This window comes from Juglans regia, chromosome 15 (genome assembly GCF_001411555.2).
Source record: "Juglans regia cultivar Chandler chromosome 15, Walnut 2.0, whole genome shotgun sequence".
Taxonomy (NCBI): Eukaryota; Viridiplantae; Streptophyta; class Magnoliopsida; order Fagales; family Juglandaceae; genus Juglans; species Juglans regia.
In genome coordinates, this window is record NC_049915.1 from 2,418,075 (window position 1) to 2,441,001 (window position 22,927).

General features: G+C 34.0%; 2 protein-coding genes across 5 annotated transcripts in view; both read right to left on the reverse strand.

Moving 5' to 3' along the window:
* LOC109012128 (histone-lysine N-methyltransferase ASHH2-like) overlaps positions 1 to 7,898 on the reverse strand; it is a 28,112-nt gene extending 20,214 nt beyond the window's left edge. For all 4 annotated transcript variants that reach the window (XR_001999409.2, XR_001999410.2, XM_018993631.2 and 1 more), the window contains exons 1-8: positions 7,669 to 7,898; positions 4,473 to 7,499; positions 4,019 to 4,226; positions 2,157 to 2,323; positions 1,948 to 2,027; positions 955 to 1,086; positions 740 to 856; positions 406 to 498 (exon numbers count right to left, since the gene is read on the reverse strand). Coding sequence is in view for 2 of the 4 variants with exons in the window: in XM_018993631.2 (XP_018849176.2) it covers positions 406 to 498; positions 740 to 856; positions 955 to 1,086; positions 1,948 to 2,027; positions 2,157 to 2,323; positions 4,019 to 4,226; positions 4,473 to 7,248 (3,573 nt within the window). In the remaining 2 variants the exon portion in view is untranslated. The remainder of the gene's footprint in view (positions 1 to 405; positions 499 to 739; positions 857 to 954; positions 1,087 to 1,947; positions 2,028 to 2,156; positions 2,324 to 4,018; positions 4,227 to 4,472; positions 7,500 to 7,668) is intronic.
* An 8,244-nt stretch (positions 7,899 to 16,142) lies between these two features.
* LOC109012127 lies at positions 16,143 to 20,229 on the reverse strand. The gene is made up of 6 exons (XM_035685680.1): positions 19,644 to 20,229; positions 19,447 to 19,515; positions 18,875 to 18,979; positions 17,438 to 17,557; positions 16,519 to 16,608; positions 16,143 to 16,441 (listed from the first exon to the last, which is right to left on the reverse strand). Exons 1-6 carry the CDS (start codon positions 20,148 to 20,150, stop codon positions 16,325 to 16,327), a joined length of 1,008 nt encoding a protein of 335 aa, XP_035541573.1. The 5' UTR covers positions 20,151 to 20,229; the 3' UTR covers positions 16,143 to 16,324.
* Positions 20,230 to 22,927: the final 2,698 nt, after the last annotated feature.

A 22,927-nucleotide genomic window follows, 5' to 3' on the forward strand; every position in this document is an offset into this window, starting at 1 on the left:
TGCATAGTATATAATGAACAGTCAAGAAAATGCTGTATCATATAAAATAATGATAATTTGTTTTTGCAAGTTTCTATAATTCCACTAGATGACAAATAAAAAAAGTGAGACAATTGATGGCCTAAGGAATATCTAATGTTAGTTACTTGGGGTGGGGAGTAGTAAGACAAGTGGACATCGTGAAATTAAATAGATAGATGTATATCATTGCTGAAGTTCCCACATTGTATATAAGTATTTGGAACTTGATGTCATCAAACTACACTCATTGAGGACTAAAAGCCAGAGAAGTTCTAAATACCATAAAGAATAATTTGGAATCACAACATGCTATCAACAATTTATAATTTAGCAAAAAGTTACCCAAGTTTCAGAAAAATGATTATAAAGAGGACAGATCCAAACCTCACTGCCATTCAATGTCATGAAATAGAAATGTCTATGACCCTTCAACGCATACTCTTTTTGCCGTGCTTCATAAGCATGCATATCAAGCACCTGATGAAACCATATGGTAGAAATCTTTGTCAGAGAAAGCCATGTTACAGATGCACTACACCACCACCCGCATGCATGGGCGTGCACACACCAAAGCACTTCAGCAGATGTAGCAAGGTCAAAGGTAAGTTCAAAACCCATAAAGACTCCACTATTCTAAACCACTGAGAAATTAATTCAATTGGCAAGGAAGAAAGTCCAGATCCACACGGGGAGAGAGAGAGAGATATTCTTGATTTACCTCTCCAACATATTCGATAAGAAAATGCCCTTTGGATATATCCTCTAGCAACTTTAGCCCATAACCCTTCTTCCCACTACGAAACCATTCCAGTTTAGCATATTTCTGTTTCTGGAACTGCAAACAAACATTCAATTAAACAATGCCCCCTACTCACAATGAATTTCAATAGGACAAACAAATAGATTGCTAGCTGCAGTAAACAGCTAAGTTACCTGTTGATTTGAACATAAGTCTCCACATGGACAGGTGCCTTGTACGCATTCAATATTAAGCATTCGGTTCAGACATTCATCTCCACAACCCAACTGATCATTTGAAGCTGGTTTGCAATGGCAAACCATTATCTGATTAAGAAATGACAAAATACATAACATTAGAAAAATGAAAACTGGCCACCATAGCCGCACCTTTTGCATGGGGATATATAACAGGAAAAGGAGACAAAAATCATTGAGAGGAAAAAAATCATGAAAGTAAGAAATATTTGGGTGTATATGAAAAGGGGAAAAAGAATTCTAACATTTAACACAAAAAGAATAATGGACACAATGTGCTGCATGAGGACAAAAGGAATATATTTATGTTGTGTGCAAATTAATCTATTGATCATGTGAAGACAATAACTGTAAAGTAGACAATGTTATTCAAAATCTGATGAATACCAACTCCACTAGTTGGGTTCGAAATTAATCTGCCAACTTCCTAAGTGGTACCTTTTTTATAGAAGAGTATGGTATCCCAATCTTTTTTTATGAGTTAAAAAGAATGATAGAGATCAAAAAATTCAAAATAACAATAAAGGTATCCCAATTTTAAGTGGTACCCTTTTATTTAATATTAACAATAAAATACTTTGGTTTGGCATTCCAATGGGCATGTCAGAACATAAAACGATAACTTATGCATATCTATTTCATCATAGTTCATCAAACAACAAAATATTTTTCGCTAGATGTGGTTTCTTGTTAAACTAGTTAAATGGGAGGCAACATTGGATTTTTTTTTTTTTCGCAAAACCCTATTGAAAACTATTAGGTGATTTGCTTTGTTAGTAGCATGAATTATTCTACTTGACATACAGTTTATATCCTATTTATTACTAGTACCATAGAAGGAAAGCTAAAATTTCCCAACATCTACTGAAAAAGATAAACAGGTAGCAAATCAACAATACCGATAATTGAAATTAGAGGTCAATTATGTACCTCATCAATAGTCTGAGTTTTACGCTTACGATGCAAAAACTCATTATTAGAAGTACACTTAAAAGTTGATTCTTGGTAACCTGAGATAAAAACAAGTATCATAAATCAGAAAATGTGAAAATAAAAGATGACATACTAACTCAACATAAGTCTGGTTTAAGCTTGCATCCAATCTTACTGATCTACTATCACTACTAAATATCATATACCTGTTGAACGCTTACATTCCGATGCCTTATAATTTAAGCGGGCATCATTAACATCTTCTTCACCAGAGGCATCAGATATATCCAACTCTACATTGATCTCTGCATTGGACTTCTCTTGAGGTATTGAGCAATCAGCAAAGGCTATATCCATGTTTTCCTTACAGGTCCTTTAAAAATGAAAAACAAAAAGCAAATCAAATGTTCAATACTAAATAAAAATTTAAAAATAATAGATGCTAAAAAATATTTTAGCTGGGTAAACCTTTGAAAATAGAAGGTAAAAACATATAACATAAAGAACTAATGGACCACAAATGATTCCAAGCACCAAAGAAAGGCAAAAAAAATTTAATCAATTGAAACAATGAACTGCATGTGATTGCATATACCAAAGACAAATATGTTCAGATTATAAAGTACTCAATAGTCCCAGAACGGCAATGAAATATGGAAGTTCTGAGATGAGAGACTCCAATTTAACAGGGGAACTCTCAAATCCCCAAAAGAGAACGCCACAGATGCCCTTCATTTCTTAAATCACATATGATCTGAACATGTCATTTCTTAAATCACATATGATCTGAACATGGTTATTCTCACTGTTCCAACTAAAAAATGAATTCACCTTACCAATAAACACATCTAAAAGTCAAAACTTCACCAAAATGTAACATAAATGACATTATAAGTACATACATGTCAAAATATTATAAGCGCACATCCCTTCAGCCTCTCACTAGATAGATTTGCATCTCTCTTTCCTTTAAGAACCTTTAAGTCTGAACTCAGGTCACAAGGGATGTTTTTAATAAGTAAAATAATTTCATTTTATACCGCAAAGGACCAATCCAAGTACACAGGATGTACACAAGAAAGAAGGCTATCTAGAAGGTGAAAACGATACAAGAAAATAATGTAAATTCAGTCCCCATGAAAATAATGTAAATTCAGCCCATGGAGATCTATAGGGGCTGTCTAGAGGAAAAGTGTACTGAAAGAACATCTCAAGCTCAGGTGACCGTTCACAATCCTCAAAACTTATATTTTTGTACGCGTTAAAGCAGATTTCCGTTAGATTTCCGTTAGTTTTTTCCTACAAGACCACTTGTGTTAAAGGAAATCTGCATTAACAAAATACCAATGCAAACCACAAGAAGGCAAATATAGAACCTAAGAAATCTATAAATAGGGTCCGCGTTTCATGCACGGCCTGCTTGGAAAACTTTTGTCTAAATCTACGCAATTTTATTCTTTTCCTAAAATTCATACGAGAGCCTTTTCTCATGTCATGGATCATATTGTCAGTAAAATTATGATATCAGTTTTTATGTGTCCCTACCAAATTATAGCTCTGTTTACCCTTTACTTTCTATATTGACTCTCCAGATCTTATTGAAGGAAGGCATATCCCAATCCTATAAAAAGTCTGTGATTGGACTCTTAATCACCTTGGAGTAAAATATTTCCAGAACTATCAAGCGACATCACGGAAAAGATGTTTAGCTTGCCTAGGCTTCCAGTTCTATTCACTTGCAGAATCAATAGACTTGAATTCAGGTTATTTTCAGCACTAGCTGAAAACTTATCAAAAAAAAATCCCTTTGATGCTTTAAGAGGATGTAATTTCCTACATCAAACAAGACCTGAATACAAATTACTCAAATATATTCCCTACCAAGAGCATATCATCCCTAAGCTTTTTTACATCAAACTATAGAAAATAACTCATCAAAGATTCTGTCCCAATTTATAAATTATGTACGACAATTCAACCCACAGCCAAATATGCAAATACAATGTTTCTTAAGGTTTTTAGATTACTAGCATTTTTTGAAAGAATAAATACATAAAAGATGCTGTACCATGTGCAACTTGTTTTATCAATTAAATCTGCAAGCATTGCTGGTATACGGCGCCATTTATGACATTCATCACACAGCACCCAAGCCTTACGCGGGGGTGGATACTGATTCTCTAAGCCACCCGGTACCATGTTCAAGTTAGATTCATCCGTGACTGCAGTACTGTCATCAGCGTTGGTTTTTTCAATGCCATCAACATCATGACTTCCTATAGCAATGAGACGTGTTAAATCAGTAGAATTTAAATTGTCTCTGCTAAAAGTAAGTTAAGAGCACTTACCTATAAAAAACGTAAATTAAAAGTACTTAAAAAAAAAATAAGTTAAAAGTATCTAGACAGAGACATATTGACAGTATTCATAAAAAATTATACATTCAGGAGAGACATATTTCCAGTCCCCCAAAAGTAGTAAAAAGAAAAAATTGCTGCACATGCCCTTATGCAAACTTTTACCAGTTTCTGGGTGACTTTCCACTTTGTGCACAATTTGACTACAAGCATCTTTCTCCTTGAATTTGCACTTGTTCACAGACCTTGACTGCTTCTCCCTCTTCTGTCTACGCGAATTCCCCCTCTTGCCTTCTGATTCAGAGGCTTTGGACCTGCCCTTACTTACTTTACCAGATTTTGGATGCTTACGTCCCGTAGCTTTCATTGAAGGATGTAGAATCTTGGAATTATGTGACTCGGACAATTCAACATCAGCACAGAGGTTGGAATATGTTTTAGCTTCCACAGAACTTTCCCCTTTCAAAGTCTCTCTAAGTATTCCATGTTCTGTCTCTCTTGAAAATACCAAAGGTTCCATAGGCAATTCCTTGTTGCTAGATGAGTTGCTTGAAGAATTCACATTAGTGAGTGAAGTGAGAATCTCTCTAGAGCAAATCCCATCACCCACAAGTGGTATGCATCCTTGCTTCTTCGATGGTTTGGCTTTGCTTATGCTAACTCGATCAGGTGATCCATCTTTCAGAATACAGTTACGCGAACGAGGGAGCTTGTTCTTCTTTCCCCTCTTAGTGCTAGCATGATGTCCTCGGGCAGAAACATCTTTGGAGGATGTCAAAAGAGCATCATTGAAATCTGCTTGTTGTATTGCACTGACTTGGTTATCTGGTGTCAAATTGATCACTTCAGAGTCAGGTGAAGTTCCAGAATCCGTACACCTATTCTCAATTGCCCCTCCCAATGTATCAACCACTACATTGGAGGGAACCCCAAGATAATCATCTGCATCACCAGCTGCCTTACCAATATTATTGGTGTTTTCAGTGTCTTTATTTGTGAGTTGTCCATCTTCCCGTGAACTATCTTCAACGCCATTGTCGAATTTCAGAAGTTCTAAACCTGCTGCAGAGAATAAATCAGTCCCACAATCACTAATGGTTGTGTTTGCAGATGCTGAGGCATCAACAAACTTTGGATCCATATTGTTCAGACAACTTTGACCTGCCACTTTCCCCATTTTAACCTTCAAACGAACACAACCAGATGAAACACAATGATTTCCCCTTGAACCTCGTGAGCTTCCACTTGCCCGCATCTTGGCCTGCTTTCCACTTCTTCTCCCACCCCTTGCTTTTCTCCCTCCTTGATTCTGTACTTGACTGACCTTATAAATCCCATTACTCTGTTCAAAAAACTGTGTAATATTCTCCAATGATCCCCAGATAGAAGAACGAGCTGGTTTTGAGAAAGAGCTTCTTTTCATTCTTGCAGCCTTCGAAACAATTCTGATACTTCCATGCGAGTGTAGCACATGGGTTGTGTTCTTGCATTTCTTTTCGGCCCTCTTTTTACTAGTCTTCTGGCTAGATTTACTTCTCCGGCCATTGCTTCGAGAAGATGAAGACACAATTTCAGGACATTTGATTTCATAAACACGACCAACACCCACATTATCTTTTTCTTCATTATCTGTATGTTCAGAACATTCAGCCACACTGCTAGAATTAATAGAAGTAATAATATTCTCATCTGGCATATCCTTTGAAGTATTAGAATTGGCAATACTAAAATGTTGACAAGACTCGGGAGAAACTGATTTCTCAAAAGTATAGTTATGAGCTACATTGGCAGCACTAGGTTCAACACTTGTAACAGTTGTAATATCACTTTTCTCTTCCACAAGCTTTGAAATCCTTTCTGCACAGGTACCATCAACATCGTTGCCATTCTGCCACTCATTTTTTTGGGCAGGGATATTCAGTGATTCAGACATTTGTACATTTTCCAAAGCTCTCTGGCAGCCCTGTGAAGGCAATATATGGGCGCATGTATCGAGATTTGTTTTTGTTTGAAGGATCCTGTTAGCCTGTTCTTCAGAGAGACTGTGAATGATCTTATCATCCCTCTGATCACTCTGCTCACAGTTGCTCAATAAGTCACCAGCATGTAAAACTTTCAAAGGCATTTCCCCACCTTCCAAAGGTGAAATCAGGTTGTGAACATCAGCTTCTCTCCCCACTGAATAATCACTTTTCCCATCCACAACCTCCAAAGAAAGATCACCTGTGCTCTTAATGTTCTCCTGCTCCTGCTGCTGGCCATAATTGCTTGGCAAACCAGTCATTGTAATTAATTCCAAGGGCACTTCACAACACTGTAAAGAAGATATTTGGTTACGAGTATCAGTCTCTAACCCAACTATAACACCACTGTTCTCATCACTAACCTCTTCAACTCCTTCTGGAGACAAGCAGCTGGCACTCTTATCATCGAACTTATCAGGTTGAACACAATTCCCCAGCGAAACAGTCATCTGAAGAGATTCCAAGGGTGTGTTATGGTCATACTCACCTTGAGATCGTCTGTTCTCCGAGCACAAGGCTCCAGTTTCTAAATTACAAGCATCATCCTGACTCTGGATCTCATTCAAACACTCCCTACTGATCCTGCATACACTACCCGGCATTTTCTCCAGCATCAAATCGCTCACATTCTGACCCTCAGCCAACAACCCATCTTTATCAACGGTAACAGCCTCCACATAGTCTGTAACCTCGCCAGAGCTCATACAACCAGTATCGTTGACCTTGGACAAGTTCAGACACCCATTCAAAGCATTCGTGGGGTTCACCTTAGACTCAAACAAGCTGAAAGCCACCTCCGAGCAGGACCGTTGGTCAGAGATGGATGGCAACGAAAACTCTAAGCTCAAATTCTGCTCAATAACTGAGCTGCATAACGGTTTCTCAATTATAGCCAAATTTTCACACGAACCGGCCATCTCACATCCAAGAAATTTATCATAATCTAACGCAAACCCAGCACTCCAGTGGAAAATCCGATCAATATAGTATTCAGTAATCAATTACAACCGGACCAAATACAATGCAAAGGCCCAATCACCTTGGAATCAAGACCTAACCCGGTGATTATTCACCAACCTCTTCAAATTCAAAAAACAACCATAAAAAATAACCTACGTTGAAGCCGTATGAATTCTAACCGCAGATAGAAAACCCAAGAAAAATCAATCTGCACATGAACAAAAAAAACAACCCTAAAGTCAAAATCTAACCGTAATGCGGACAAACATAAGCACTTACACACATACAAACAAACAAAAACATACAAAAACAAAGATACATCAAACGAAAAAGAACTAGATTTTAAAGCAGCAAGCAGATTAAAGATAAGCTGATACCCGTGCAGGCAAACGGTTGAAAAACGTAAACAAAAAAATGACTTTTTCAATTCTGCTTTCTCTTCTTCTTTTTCCTTTCGGGGAGAGAGAGAGAGAGAATTGATGCGTGCGCGTCGTCGACAAAACGGTTCGGAAAGAGATAGAGCTCCGAGACCCGTTAGCAAATTCAGAGGTTAATTCCGTAGAGACCGTTTGAGCCCTACACGGCCATGCGCCTTAGGGTTGCCTGCCTGACTTTGGGATGCGTAAGACACGTGTCCTGCAAGGGCCTTCTAGTCACTGCACTTTATATCCTTGTATTTTTTAATTCCACAGGCTTTTTTCATTTATTATTTATATTTCTGTTAGTTGGCGTCAACTAGTTTTGCCGGAATTTAGATCCTTGCAAACCCCTTTTGGATTGCCTAGATTCCTTCCTTTTAATTCCCTACCTTGATTGTAAGCAATCTAACTAAGCAAAGGAGAGGAAGAGGGAGTTCTTTACCTTAATTGCAAGCAATTTAGATAAAAAGACTAGAGAGTAGGGGTGTAACCGATCCGGTTCGGTCTGGTTTTGGATAAAATTTAGGATCGAACCGATATGTACCGGTTTTGTATTTTTCAAAACCGATTACGCACCGGTTACCCTCCTAAACCGGTACTTCCGGTTTTACCGGTTTCCGGTCCGGTCCGGTCCGGTTTTTCAATTTTTTTAAAATGTAAATTTCACAATTTGTCATTAAAAATTTATTTATAAAAAAAAAAAATTAATTTAAAAAAAACTTCTTTATACTTTTATTAATATATTAGACTATGTAATAGTATTAATATTATACTATTGGTATAGTTATAAGTTATATATTAGTATTAGTTATAAACTTTTAGTGATTTAGTATTAACATTTTATGTAATAATTTATAAATTATAATAAGAAATTATTTCATATAAGAATATATATGTTATATATAAAATTTCACATAAAAATTTATAATTATACATTATATATAAAACTTATATATATTAATATTTAATATATATAAAATATTTTATATAAAACTTATATATATTAATATTTAATATATATAAAATATTTTATATAAAACTTATATATAAAAATATTATTTTTTATTTTTTTTAATCAACCGATCTGGTCCGGTCCAAAAAATCCCGAAACCGAAACCGGACCGGTTCAAAACCGGTAAAACCGGTCCGATTCGGTCCAGTCCGGTCCGATTTTCCGATTTTTCGGTTTGAATTTACGCCCCTACTAGAGAGGGAGTTGTGGGTCCCACAACCTTTAAACAGATGGTCGAATACCAACTTTTTTTTTCTAAGTAAATTATAGATATATTTAACAGTTACAAGATACAATAGTCAACAGAATAGGAGATTTTAACATTCATTACAAACCAACAAATATAACACAAGACAAATAAATAAGAATTTGGGGTAATGACTTGAATTCCACCTATTTTCTGCAAGGAAAAGTCGTTTGAAATGGTTTTGATATCGACTAAAAAAGGACTGTAATACTGCGACTGAAAAGTACTAGTGAAATGATGTGCGCTGCATCTCCCTAATATGAATAGGCTGCCAGAAATTTCCACTATCTGTTTTGGAAAATGCTATTCCTACAGAATATTTTCACCGAAAATTTCTACCGAAATTATATTATATTTTTTTTTATTTTTTTATTTTTACTTAGTGATTAAGGAATGTTTTTAAATGAATTTATGATTTTTTTATATTTTTTAAAAATATTTAAAGTGTTTAAAAAAATGATTGAAAAAAAAGCAAAAAAAAAAAAAAAAAAATTTGCCTTTCGGTAGAAGATTTCGGTGGAAATCTTCTGTGGATGTAGCAGGGCTCATCTGTTTTCGACAATCTTTGATTAAATAAAGCAAAAACATAGAAAGATAATAAAAGTAACTTACCTATTCAAGAGATCTTACATTTATGTCTGAATTGGCTACAATGCAATGCAATATAGAAAGAAAATTACGATAAATCTTTATTTTTATGATCAACATGAAAGTCGAGAGTTGGGAAAGTCAAGGCATAAGAAATAAAAATAAAGAGATTTACTACTCATTATTTTCACACACTACATACTAAACTTTCATTTATTTTTTTTATTTTTTAAAAATTTGTATTTTTGTTTTATTTTATTCTTCTTAAACTTATTGAATTTTTTTACTTAACATTCATATACCACATATTTTGTAAGAGAAGAAAATGAAAAAATAAATAAAAAATGTAGTGTATGATGTGTAGAAATGATAAATATTTTTCAAAAATAAAAGTTCCCACTTGGAGGATTCTTCCAACACGTTATTTAAGATTTGATTTAGTCAATCATTAGCACCAACAACAATTCAATCAAGCTTCTTTGGTCAACAAGTGCAGCAATTTTTATTTTTTTCAAAATTAAAGGACACTTGCACATTTCTGTGTATGCATTAGTTGGTGAGAAATCGACATTTCAAAAGAAATGTAAAAGAACTATTTGAAAATTAAATGGCTCTACATTAATTCCACCAGTTGAGAAGGTCTAGTCAATGGCTAAATGCCTCTTAACGTAAACTCAACCATTCAACTCAAGTGAGTGCAATAAAATAAGACAAAAAGGACATGCTACTGCATATATACCAACCAAGCAAATATATAATAGTTAAATAAAATTAGAGTCTTCCATAAATAGTCCAACATAGGTAATATAAGACAAGGGTGGCTCTACAGACTACAGCAACCTTATAGTATCATTTTTATTTTCTTTATTTTTTTTTCATACATGTATTTTGTAACACTTTTAAATATTTTTTTAAAAGATAAAAAAAAATTACAATATTATTAAAAATCATTTCATTAATCACTAATAATAAATCACAGCAATAATTTCTAACAGTAAGAATAGCATTTTTCTATAAGACAATGCACAAATCGGACAGACCAGTAATGACAGGTACATGACAATGCACAAATGTGGCTGCCCTACGTTCACACTCACTTTGGAGAGTATTTTTACCACTTCTTAAAAATCAAATCTTTTTCAAGTTTTGAGATAACTTAAAATTTCTATTCATTACATCGACTTGCAAGTAAAAATATTTCATTTATTTAAGAAGTACAAACAGATTAAATTTGATGTTGTGTTATTTTTTAGAAAGAAAAATATTGTCTTCATTTTAAATTCTGTTATTCTAGTCATATTTTATTGATTTATCACATTTTTTTAAAAAATTGTCTACTTAAAAAATAGATATATCAAGTCACTTAAAATATATCATGTCAATAATGACAAAATTTAGTTGAATACAAAGTATCCAAAAGTGTCAAGAAAAGTATATATACTTTCCTTCTATACACATTTTTTGCCATTTTATTTTATAAAGTAACCAAAAATTGGGACTTGAACACGGCCGGTTTGGATATAAGAAGAGTTTTGTATCATCTTATTTAATTATTATAATTTTTTTAAATTTTCATATAAAATATAATAAATAATTTAATTTTTTTAAATCTCAAAATAATAATTATATTAAAAAAATAATATTATAATAATATTTTATTTAATTTTTAACTCTTATCTCAACTCATCTGATATCAATTTACTATCCAAACAGCACTTATATTAACACAAAACTCTATCAAAGTATTGAACTTTTATCACTCACACTAGATTGAAATATTTTAACAAAAATTGGGGTTGGGGAACCCGGCGTACACGTCTATCCACGTGTAAAAGGAAAACGCGTCGTTTCGTTGAATTTAGCTAGGTTGAAACGCAGCAAGCTTTGGAAACCCACGGAGATTGATCTCATCTTCTTCCTTGTAACCCACAGAGAATGAGAGAACCACGAAGATCAGGAACCTCTCATCTTCTTCTTCAAATCTTCATTTTTTTTATTTTTTTGCATCTTCTTCTCATCTGAAACCCATGGAATAGATTCGGCTTTCTGGAGCAAGCTTCCCCATAGATGACCACGAAGACGAAACGCGAAGACAGGTTCTTCTCATCTACTGGTTCGCACCTTCTTCTAATCTTCTGAAATCTTCTTCGTGCCCCATTTCTTTGCATGCCCTAATCCGAAGAAGAAATCTCCCATTTTATGTTCTGATTAACATATGTAGAACAAGATGAGAAGGAGATGGAGAATGTTTGATTATTGATTTGTTTTATGGGGACAGAGTGAGGCAAGGGATTCATGATCATGGTCACTACCCTGTTTGTTATACATAATGAAATTTGCCCACCAACTATTTGGGAAAAGTCGAAAACATTGAATATCCTGTTTTGCTGCAGATCAGAAAAAACTAGAAAGATGCAAAAATTGTATGCTCTACTACCTTCCCTTTTTTGGGCCCATGGCTTTCAAATGGGAATCTGCTGAGGGTTGATTTTTTTACACTATACAATCATGGATGATCAGACCTCCCATTTTCTGCTGTCATCAAGCTTGCTAGATTTGAGTACTGGAGTAAAATGTGCTGCAAAAAAAAAAAAAAAGGCTTAAGTTGTTGTAAAATTGATCCCCAAGTTTTCGTTAGTAAGTAAAAAGTTTTCAGATTTTTCAGTTTTCAGGTATCACCAGTTAGTCTGATTGTAGTCCTGATAGCTTTGCTGAAAATGCTAATCATGTTTTCTTGGAATATATTTTGGCTAATGGGGTATGACATTACTTGTCCTCAGTTTTTGGTTGTACACATAGGGCCCCTGGTTCTTTAAAAATAAAGCCACGCAATGGTTGGGTCAATTTGCATTTTCATTTATCATCAAGTGTGGAGTGGTAAGTTGCTGATACAATTCCCTTATTGTAAATAAAAATAAAAGAAAGTAAAGAGCATCAAACTTGACCAATTGAAATTAAGGTTTTTTATTATCATGGCTCCTCTCCATGTTCATACTCCAAGAATGTGCACATAAACTATGGATTTGGGTTATTAAATTAACATTTATATTCAACTTCTCTTAAGCATTCCGTAGATTTACATTTATAATCATCATGATTTTTTTTCTTATTTTATATATAGTTAGTATGATTTGAGAAAGATGATGATATCACATGCTTATGCTCAATATCGGATTATTTGCAATTATATTGAGTTATGTGCATCTAACATTTTCCTAAAATATGTATAAAATCCCAGGGATTATCAACGATATCGAAAAGAGGGAGATTGATCTCCGTAAGAAAGCGGATGAGATCGAGTTGGTGCTATCAAATAGAAATGAGGAGTTTCTGAATAAGGAGTTGGTGCTGTTGTACGTGAAGCTGAAATAAGATGTTGGTGCTATGTGTATCTAAGTTGTTTATATGTTGGTGATGTTACAACTTAGTCTGAACATGTAGTTTAAGTTGCTCAGAATTTATGTTGTGTTAGTCGGGACTTTTGCTCTAGCGCCTAGCTTTTTAGTTTTTATTAGTGTCCACAGACATGTAAATGGAACAGTTTGTATCAATTGTTGGAACAATTTGATGTAAATGGAACAGTTTTAATGTAAATGGAACAATTTGAGTTATCCCCGCTTAATGTAAATGGAACATTTTTTATCAGTTTTTCTTTTCAATTTGTATCAGTTGTTGGCTTCTTCTGAAACAGGCATGTAAATGGAAATCTAGTAATGAAATCAAAATATTGCCCTGCATGAAATCTAATAATAGGTAATATGACAGTTTCCTCCCAAAATGACTAAACTTGCCAACGAAAACATAGAAAAACCTGCCAACTAAAACCTGCCCAGAATTCAACAACAAACCTGTCAACTAAAACATAGAAAAAATGAAAAGAAAAGTGAAAGTAAATTATTTCTCCATTTACAAATCTCATTAGAAGGCATTGGTCATGTCCATTACAACTGCAAGAACTACATAGAAAAAATGCAAAGAAAAATGGAAGTAAATAATTTCTCCATTTACAAATCCCATTAGAGAGGCATTGGTCATGTCCATTACAACTGCAAGAACTACATAGAAAAAATGAAAAGAAAAATGAAAGTAAGTAATTTCTACATTTACAAATCTCATTAAAGAGGCATTGGCCATGTCCATTACAACTGCTCATTGCATTAGCACTTGAATGTTGCTTGGATATTGGTAGACATCTGGATATGACAGAAAAGCTGGTGACCGCGCAGGAAGTGGTGATTACAAAAAATCAACTTACATTTAGTGATTACATGGCTCTACCCCATATCCAATTTAATTTCAACAAAAAGGTATAAATACCCAACCACAGAAACTATATATGCAAATATTACGTAAATTAGTTCTCTGGGCCTTCCAACAACGGTTGAACCAGTTGTGATTCATCCAACCCAAATTGCACCAGTTGTGATCTACTGACAACTATTGGACTGAGTATTTGCTTTGAACCACCCACTGTGGTTGTCTCATTTGTCGTACAACTAACATTAGAACCAGTGAGGGTCATCGTTGGATGTTTTTTATTCTCACTATATAAGTCAATCATAACATATAACTTATGTGTGGCATCGTCAATATGTTTTTTTGAATCCGTTGTATGAGTAATCATTTGATAACAGATTTTCAATAGACTTGAATATCTGCTAGCATTTGGCCGCTGACCCCCTATATCATAACTGCTATGGATTAACATGTATCTCATTTTGATGTCCAAGCTAATATTGCAAATGTTATCAGCACCTTTTAAGCTAACAGTGTTGTTGAAGATAATTCACAGGCAGTGTAGGGCTTGATGACCAAATAGAATTCTTTTTCGATCAACTGTTTAGAGATCTTTCAGATAGGTTGATGTGGTGGTGAATCATAAGCTCGTGGTTCCATTTTTTTCCCCCCAATTTCGGAACCTAGACCAAAATGTAATTTAATGAGATTTTTCATCTGTGCACGTCAGTTTCGTTCATTGTTGATTCGAGGTCTATTAACAAACTTACCTACTGCGTATGCCTTCTTCTTCTCCAAATTAACATGAAATATTTATATGCATCCTTTTACTTAGCGCAAAAGCACTTTATGTACGTGCAAAACATCACAAATAAAACAAAATAAAAACAAGCTCTTCCTTTTACTTTACAGTCCATAAAAAAAAAAAAAAATGTTTGTCCCCTCTCACTTTAATGTGAACTTTTGGATTTTTGCTTGCAACTTCAGTGGGAAAAAGAACTGTAGTGGGAACAAAACCCATGGCAGAAAGGGGGAAAAAAATTACAACTTCAATGTAAAGAACTGGAGTGGGAACAAAACCCATCCATCTTGTTTCTATAAACAGTAATCTAGGTTGAGAAATCTTGTTGAAGAATGGGAAAATACAATCAAACCTTGGTCTACCCTTTGTTCAAAGAATCAAAGATATAGAAAAATAGAAGGAAAAACTGCTTAAGAATCAAACATTGGTCTACCCACGACGGCAATCTCTCTAACGCAGAAATCGACCACCGGCGCAGATGAGGGTTCGACAGCATGATGGGGGTTCGACGGCACAGCGACGCAGTTTCGGGATGGATTCGACGCCAGATAGTCATGAACCGACGGCTGGAATGGGGGCGAGAAGAGAAGAACCCTAGAGTAGAGAAACTGAGATTCGTCGAACTGGAAGTGAGAAGTGGAAGCTGAAGTGATTAGGTGTAAGTGCATAACTCGGAACGACGACTTAAGAAAAAAAGGGGAAACGGTGCGTAGCGAGATCCTGAAGGCTGAGTCGGTGTGCGTGCGTTTTGAGAAGAAATCGTGAAGGGGTGCGTGCGTTTCAAGTGGAGTCTGAGCAGTGTGCGTGCGTTTTTGAATTAAGCATGGGTGCGTGCGTTTTATGTTAGAGTTGCAGCGTTTTAATAATTGTTAAACGCACCGTTTGAGTTAGATGACTTCAAACGGTGCGTTGGGGGCAATACTGGGAGTAAAAACCTGGTCTTTACAGAGTAAAGGAAATGGAGTATGAAGTCTGTCATTTTGAATATCATAGTCAGTGAGGTTAGTTTATCATTTGGAGAGTTAGTTACAAGTGAGAGAAAATGCAAGCATAAAGGGAATGTGAGTGAAGAAGGACGGTATTGAAGAATCTTATTTGTAAGGAATTTAATTGTAAGGAGGTTGGGAGCCCTCAAAGCACTCCCGTAGCAATACAAACTCTCTTAGCATTTTTATCAAACATATTCCATGCACTCTGCTATCCTCATTACAGCATCCATCTTCAACAATTCATCTTCCGCCATTACATACACTCATCTCCCATTCTTCTTCCTCCATTACATACACTCATCTACCAGGAACTTAACACGATAGGGGTGGGTTCGACCGGACGACAGCAAGTTCTCCCTTCGTTCGTTTTTCTGAAATCGAGTTCTCCCTTCATATTTGATATGATTTTGGCGCTGGTCTGAAATCGAGTTCTTTTCTTTTTTTTTTTCTTTTTTCTTTTTTTATTTTTTTTTAATAATGTCGGCTCACAAGCCGATTCCGCAAAAGGTACCCTCTGCGGGTACCTGTAGCAGTATTGATATTTTAAAGCAACTTCCACATACAAACTGGAAGCTGATACAAGTCATTGAATCCAATGAAAATCGATCCTTCGCAAAAAATAAATATCCCTGGTTGCTAGAAGTTAAATGTCCTTATATTTACAAATGCTCACCTCCAAAAGATCCATATTTTATTACATTTTAGTTCTCATGAAGCAATCTCAAAAAGCTGCTGATTGACTAAAACCAATTTGAAACGCTGAAGTCCCGTAATTTCCTCAGATGTCTCTCCATGTCTTTTCTGGTCTTGGCCCACTCTTCTCTCTCTATCACAGTGGTAGGATCATCTCTTTCACTCTGCAAGTATAGAAGAGAATAAATTTCGGGCAATGCAAAACAAAAAGGTTGAGAGAGAGAGAGAGAGAGAGAGTCACCGCATGAATTATTTTAAAGGAGTTCCCTTTATCTCGTATTACAAGCAAGTCACTCTTTCTATCCCTGTTTCTCCCTCCGGGAACCGTAACCTACAAAAGTCATTAACAACTTTTCAAAGTAAATGAACATAATAAGTCACAAAAGAAGCCAGAACTATTAATAGAAGGATAGGATGGTTTGGTTGATTACAAAGAAAGGGAGAATTCCCCATGTACTCATTAAGGGCAGGTTTGGTAACCAAAACAAAACATAAAATTTTTATCTCATCTCATCTCATCATTACACATTTTTCAAATCTCCATACAAAATATAATAAACAATTCAACTTTTTCAAATCTCAATACACATTTTTCAAATCTCAAAACAATAATAATATTAAAATATAATATTTTAAACTTCAAAACAAAACACAAAATTTTCATCTCACCTCCCAAACCTGCCCTAAGACTAAAACCTATAGCACAAACAATAACATGATACAAAAAGATCCAATCATGATAGTCAAGTGAAAAAGGTCAGACCATAATAAATCTCCCTTCCTTCTCTGGGGTCCTTTCTTTACGTTTATTTTTCGCTTTTGTTTCTGATATTTAGGAATAAAATGTCTGTAGGCAAAGATGGGGAGAATGTCCTTCAAACTTGGTCATCAGTAACCGAAAGCATTTTGCACCAACAACCTAAAGCATCTCTATCTCCATCTCGAAATTGGAAACACAGTTCTAAATTACAACTAAACTGCTTAAGCACTGCAATTCATCCAAATCAAAAGGGCTGCCAAATTAACAACAACAATAATAATAATAATAAAATAAAAACTTTATAGGGCGAGAAACAAGTAGCGGCTTCACGTCCATGAGCAGAATAACAAGAGTATTCATAATAGTTTTAAAACCGATTTTCAAAAGCAGAACTCCTCACCAAAACTCTAGCTCTGGTAACTGACTTTGTTTTCGAGTCTAGGATATAAATCTCCTCAAAATCTAGCACGAACTCTGGGTCAGCCAACCTCCGGTTCCTGTAGTGCTTTGTCAAGAAAACCTGGAACAGAAATGCAACCTGGTGATGCTATCGCTAATAAAAAAGAAGATGCCTGGCCTTTCAATTATTAATATTATTAGTTAGAAAATTGACAAAGAATTGGCTATAAAAAATATTCTAAGTATATGTTTAAGTGACATGCCATACTGTTGTTTTCAATTTCATTTTGAACTAGTGACACATAATAAACAACTAGGGGTTGGCTCAAGTGGTAAAGACCTTGGTTTTGGTGGTATGCTCCCCCTAGGAAATCCAATTCAGATACTCCTTCATAAGTTAACAATAGGAAAAACTAACTAAAAATATATGTTTCCAAATGTTTACTCTTCAATCCAAAAGGTTAAGTTGGTTCATGCTACGACTGAGGCTAAGATCTTCTTATTAAGAATTATAAGGCTGCTCCTTATTCTTTCTTGTAGAGATCATTATCAAAGCCCTACCCAATCCAGGACCTTCCCCTTCAAGAGAGAAATGTAAGACTTGGCTACAGAGGTTCACACTGCTGACGTTACATGGTGGTCATGAGGGTTTTTAAGTCACACAGACAAGGACTACAGAGGGAGAAGTCCTCTGTGATTAACAGCGGCATGCAACCAAATTAGGTTAGGAAATGATTTTTCTTTCAACGTCCTCGGAATGAATCTAGTTTATCGAGACTACCTGCTAAGCTCTCTGTCACACAGGTGAACAAAAAGAGGTGTTCAATTAAAGTAGTTAAGCCACATCTATGCCAGACTAAAAAAAAATCTCCATGACCATCTCTTGGTCCAAGAACATGTATACCTCCTTTTTAAACCTCTTAGACATGGTAACTTAAAGAATGGATAAAAATCAAGGTATTACAGTAAATTTCCGGTCCTTCAAGCATCAAAGTTGAAATAAAAGAAAAATATCATGAAATTTCGCAATGACTAAAAGATAAATGTCAATGTTCGAAAAAGATCACCACATTGATAGTTGGTGTAAATCAATATTGAATGTGTAGCATCACTGCAAGAAGCAAATATGATGCCTACAAATTAGATCTTTGGTAAGCTCTAGGCAGACTAAATATATATTAATAGAACTTACTGAGCTTATAACAACTATTAATGCTGAAATCTGCAGGAGAACTGCTCATATGAAAGTAAGATTCCATTGATCAGTTATAAAGGGGAATTTATTAAGCAATACTTTACAGTTAACTGCAACTAGATAACACACAATGCATAATGTATCAATAGTTCACCCATACCTTCTAATTTATAAAGCAATAGTTTAGAGTTCACTGGAAATACATTATATAAAACATATAATGCAGCAATAGTTCGCTCATACCTTCTGGATCTCCCTCTCAGATTTATATAATGGATCTCGAGGCGCATCAATTGGCGGTTCTGTGACATTGTAGCACCCATAATCACTTTTTGCACAGCGAATGTACTGTAATTTTGACATAAAGTGGAAAGAACATCATTAATATAAAACGTTAAATGAATTACATGATACATTGTATGGCCTAATGGCTTCAACTCACAGTTTTACCTTATCAAGAAGAGTGTATATGGAACACATTGGTGATTAATCAATCTAAACACATACACTATATGAAATACCTTAAGTATGCCAGTATGTATAGAAAATAAGTATATACAATTGAATGTGTATTGCTTTATAAGTAATTTAAACTTTATTAGGATGAAAGAGGTGTCACCCGGTTCACGGAAGTATATTAGAGATCTACCTAAATAGCAAAAGGAGAAGGTGCTACAAATTCTTGAAAAATAGAGGTATACAAGTAGCACAATTTCACAGTCCAATGAAAAAGGGTATTGCGAACGAAGGACGGCACCAATTTCTCGCAATCCAATTGAATGTGTATTGCTCCACATAATAACCAATCAAAGTACCTTCTGAGGCATCGGAGCAAGAACCCTGGGAATCGCATAAACATCGGTATCCGGAGGAGTAACATACATCTACAGCCCAAAAGAAAGAAAAATGAAATCAATAACTAAATAAACGAAACATGACTCAAAACAGAAAATTGACAGTACATTCAACCCAACAAAGAAACAAATTGGTAACCCACAAACCCAACACTAACCTCCCTGAAATCATAGACATCGTTATCTGGGTCCGGAGGCTTCCTTATGAAGAAATCGCAGTCAAGCAAGCTAATCTTGTGGAACTCATCCTCGTTAATCCTGTAATCCACGACCGTCTCAAAGTCCCATCCCTGTGTCGAAACGAAGCTCTTGCTCTGCACAAAGTCGATGTCTTCGTCCCCGGCGGCAACCGTCGAGGCGGCAGCGAGTGGGTCGTACTCGATGTCGAAGTCCTTCTTGTTATCGACCTCCTCGAGCTCCTCCTCGTCCATGTCATAGTCGTCGGGACCGGCGCCGTCGGCATCGTCGTCGTCGGCGCGAACTAGGAACGGGTTTCTACGGGGTGGGGCGAGAGGATAAGAATTAGTGCCCCGTTTGAGCGTCAGAGGTGGAATGAAGGAGAGCTGTGGAGGCGGGGAGTGGAATAGGAGTGAGCAGCGTGTGGTGGTGAAGGCGGAGAAATGGAGCGGTGAGAAGAGAGGAGTGGTGGTGGTCATGATGGGCATGGGGTTTTGGATTAGGGGGTTTAAGGCTTTGGAGGGAACCCAGTTAAAGAGTCAAAAGGTGTGGAGAAAGGAAAACTGTGAAACTACGACGAACAAAGGTCATTTAAAAGAGAAAAATGCTTAAATAGTTTTAAAAAAATTAATAGAAAAATTATATTATCTGAATGGTATATATTATAATATTTTTTAATCTTAAATAAATTAAAAAATACATTTAAAATGATATTTTTCTTCAGACATGTTTTTTTAGATAACGCTTAATGTGGTTCTAATTTTAGAAAGATTGTAAATGAAAAAAATATCTATATAACTTTCAGATGTACAAATTTCAAACTTTCAAATGCTTTGGTTATAATTTTAAAAAAATTAAATGATTTTTTATATCATTTATACTTCAGAAATACTTTTTAATTTGTTTCTAAACAAATATAACATATTTAAAAATAATTTAAATATAAGATTACCCAATAATAAATAATTTTTTAATAATATAACTTATTACTTAAATTATAAGATATAAACTATAAGTTATATTTTCTACTGCAATCTTAAACATGCACTAAATGAAAGTATAATATTATATATGGTGTTCAAGTTTTGCATTTTCTATGAAAAAAAGTGAGATCATTATTAAAAAATAATTTTTATATATAAATTTCATATTTACATACTTTATTTAAAAATAATACACGAGACTTACACCCCTTTTAATTTTTATAAATATCATTCCTCATGAATGAAATAGAAATAGAAAGTGAAGAACACAAACTTTTTTTTATAACTTTTTTACTACTCTCTATAATCTTCATTTAAGATGGAATAATAAAAATATATTAAAAAAAGTTATATTTTTATCATCATTCAAAGAAATATTTCTATTTGGTGAGAGTGGATTATATAGTAATTTATCCTAAATTTGGCCTATAATAAATAAAATGATTTATTCCTAAATTTTTATTTTATTGTATGAACTCGAACTTATTGAAGAGCTAGCTGCCCTTTGGATAATAAGTTAAGATAAAATTAAAATTAAAAAATTAAATAAAATATTATTTTTTAATATTATTATTATTTTAGAATTTAAAAAAATTTAATTGTTTATTTTATTTTGTGTGATAATTTAATAAAGTTGTAATGATGAGATGAGATAAGATAAAACATTTTCACTATCTAAACAAGTTAGTTTTAATAAAATATATTAATTATGTTATAACTTATAATTGTATTAAAAATTTTGTATTAACTGTAGTTTTTTGTAAATATATATGTATATATATATCAATGATTATATTAATAATATTTCAAATATATATCATATTATGAATACGATTCAGTCATAAAAACATTAAAATTATTAAAACTAGCCAAGACATCAAGATAAAGAGTAAGGGTGAGTCTACGCCCACCGTTGGGGAGCTCTCGCTATTGCATTATGTGTTTATTTATTTATTTATTTTATATTTTTAATATATTTTTTTAAATATTTATAATATTATTAAAAAATATTTACATATCACAAAATAAAAAACAATAAAACAAAAAAAAATACCAATAGAAGCTAGCGGGAGCCCCAATGATAAGCATAGCATTTTCCTTAGAATAATTACAAAAATTATTTCTGACAAAAAAAAATTACCAATAGAAGCTAGCGGGAGCCCCCAATGATAAGCATAGCATTTTCCTTAGAATAATTACAAAAATTATTTCTGACATATTAAGACTTCATTTGGATGTTGAATTGAATTGAGTTGAGATGATAAAATATTGTTAGAATATTATTTTTTAATATTATTAATATTTTGAAATTTGAAAAAATTACATTATTTATTATATTTTATATTAAAATTTAAAAAAATTATAATAATGAATTAAGATAGATTTGAGATCCACAAAAACAACTTTCTTTTTATTTTTTTTATAATATCTTCTTTCTCATATCTTTCGAAGATAGTACTTTAAATAATTAATTTTTGTAAGTATGTTCAACTTAATATAAATTTGTTCACAATTTAGTATCTTATTTGTTATGCTCCTTTCCTTTTTATTATCTTTATATTTATTATTCTGTATATTATTATTATATGGACTGGGACACATATTTGGTATCGGCGCAATGTTTATTAAGGATATTATATTATATTATATCCTATATTTTATATTGATTTTTATAATATCCTTTCATATTGATTCATTGCCATCTTAATGTTATTATGCATCCCTACTACATAGATCATTCTGAATATATAGGTTTAAAATATGTAACTTAATAAAATAATCAAATATGTCACATGTAATTTAATATTCCTAAGTTGAAACTACCGATGGCTTGGGAACTCTCGGATAATTCATGAACTTCATCTTTGGATGAAAAAGTGCCCAACATTTATTTTCATGATGGAAACAAAATGCAAAAGAGATAAGGTGGAGACGGTAAGAAATAAGATGGGATTTGATTGTAGCTTTATAGTGGATTGTAGGGGATTCAATGGTGGTTTAACATTTTTCTGGCATAGTTCTAGCAATGTGAGTTTGGGCTCATATTCAATGGATCACATTTCAGTGACTCTTACTTGAGACGAAGATGGCAAGCAGTTGAGAATTATTGGTTTCTATGGTAATCATAATATTGGCAATAGGGAGGTGAGCTAGAGACTCCTTAGTGAGTTAAAACCGAATGATGAGAGGGCTTGGTTTTGTATCGGGAACTTTAATGAAATTCTTCTTCAACATGAAAAAGTGGGTGCAATAATAAGACCTTACCAACAAATGGAGAGATT

Coding starts and splice junctions, on each gene's coding strand:
- LOC109012127 (XM_035685680.1), bottom strand. CDS start 20,150: ATGCCCATCATGACCACCACCACTCCTCTCTTCTCACCGCTCCATTTC. Junction 18,980..19,446: donor TTGCTCCGATGCCTCAGAAG/GTACTTTGATTG, acceptor TCAAAATTACAG/TACATTCGCTGTGCAAAAAG. Junction 17,558..18,874: donor CTGAGAGGGAGATCCAGAAG/GTATGAGCGAAC, acceptor TTTCTGTTCCAG/GTTTTCTTGACAAAGCACTA.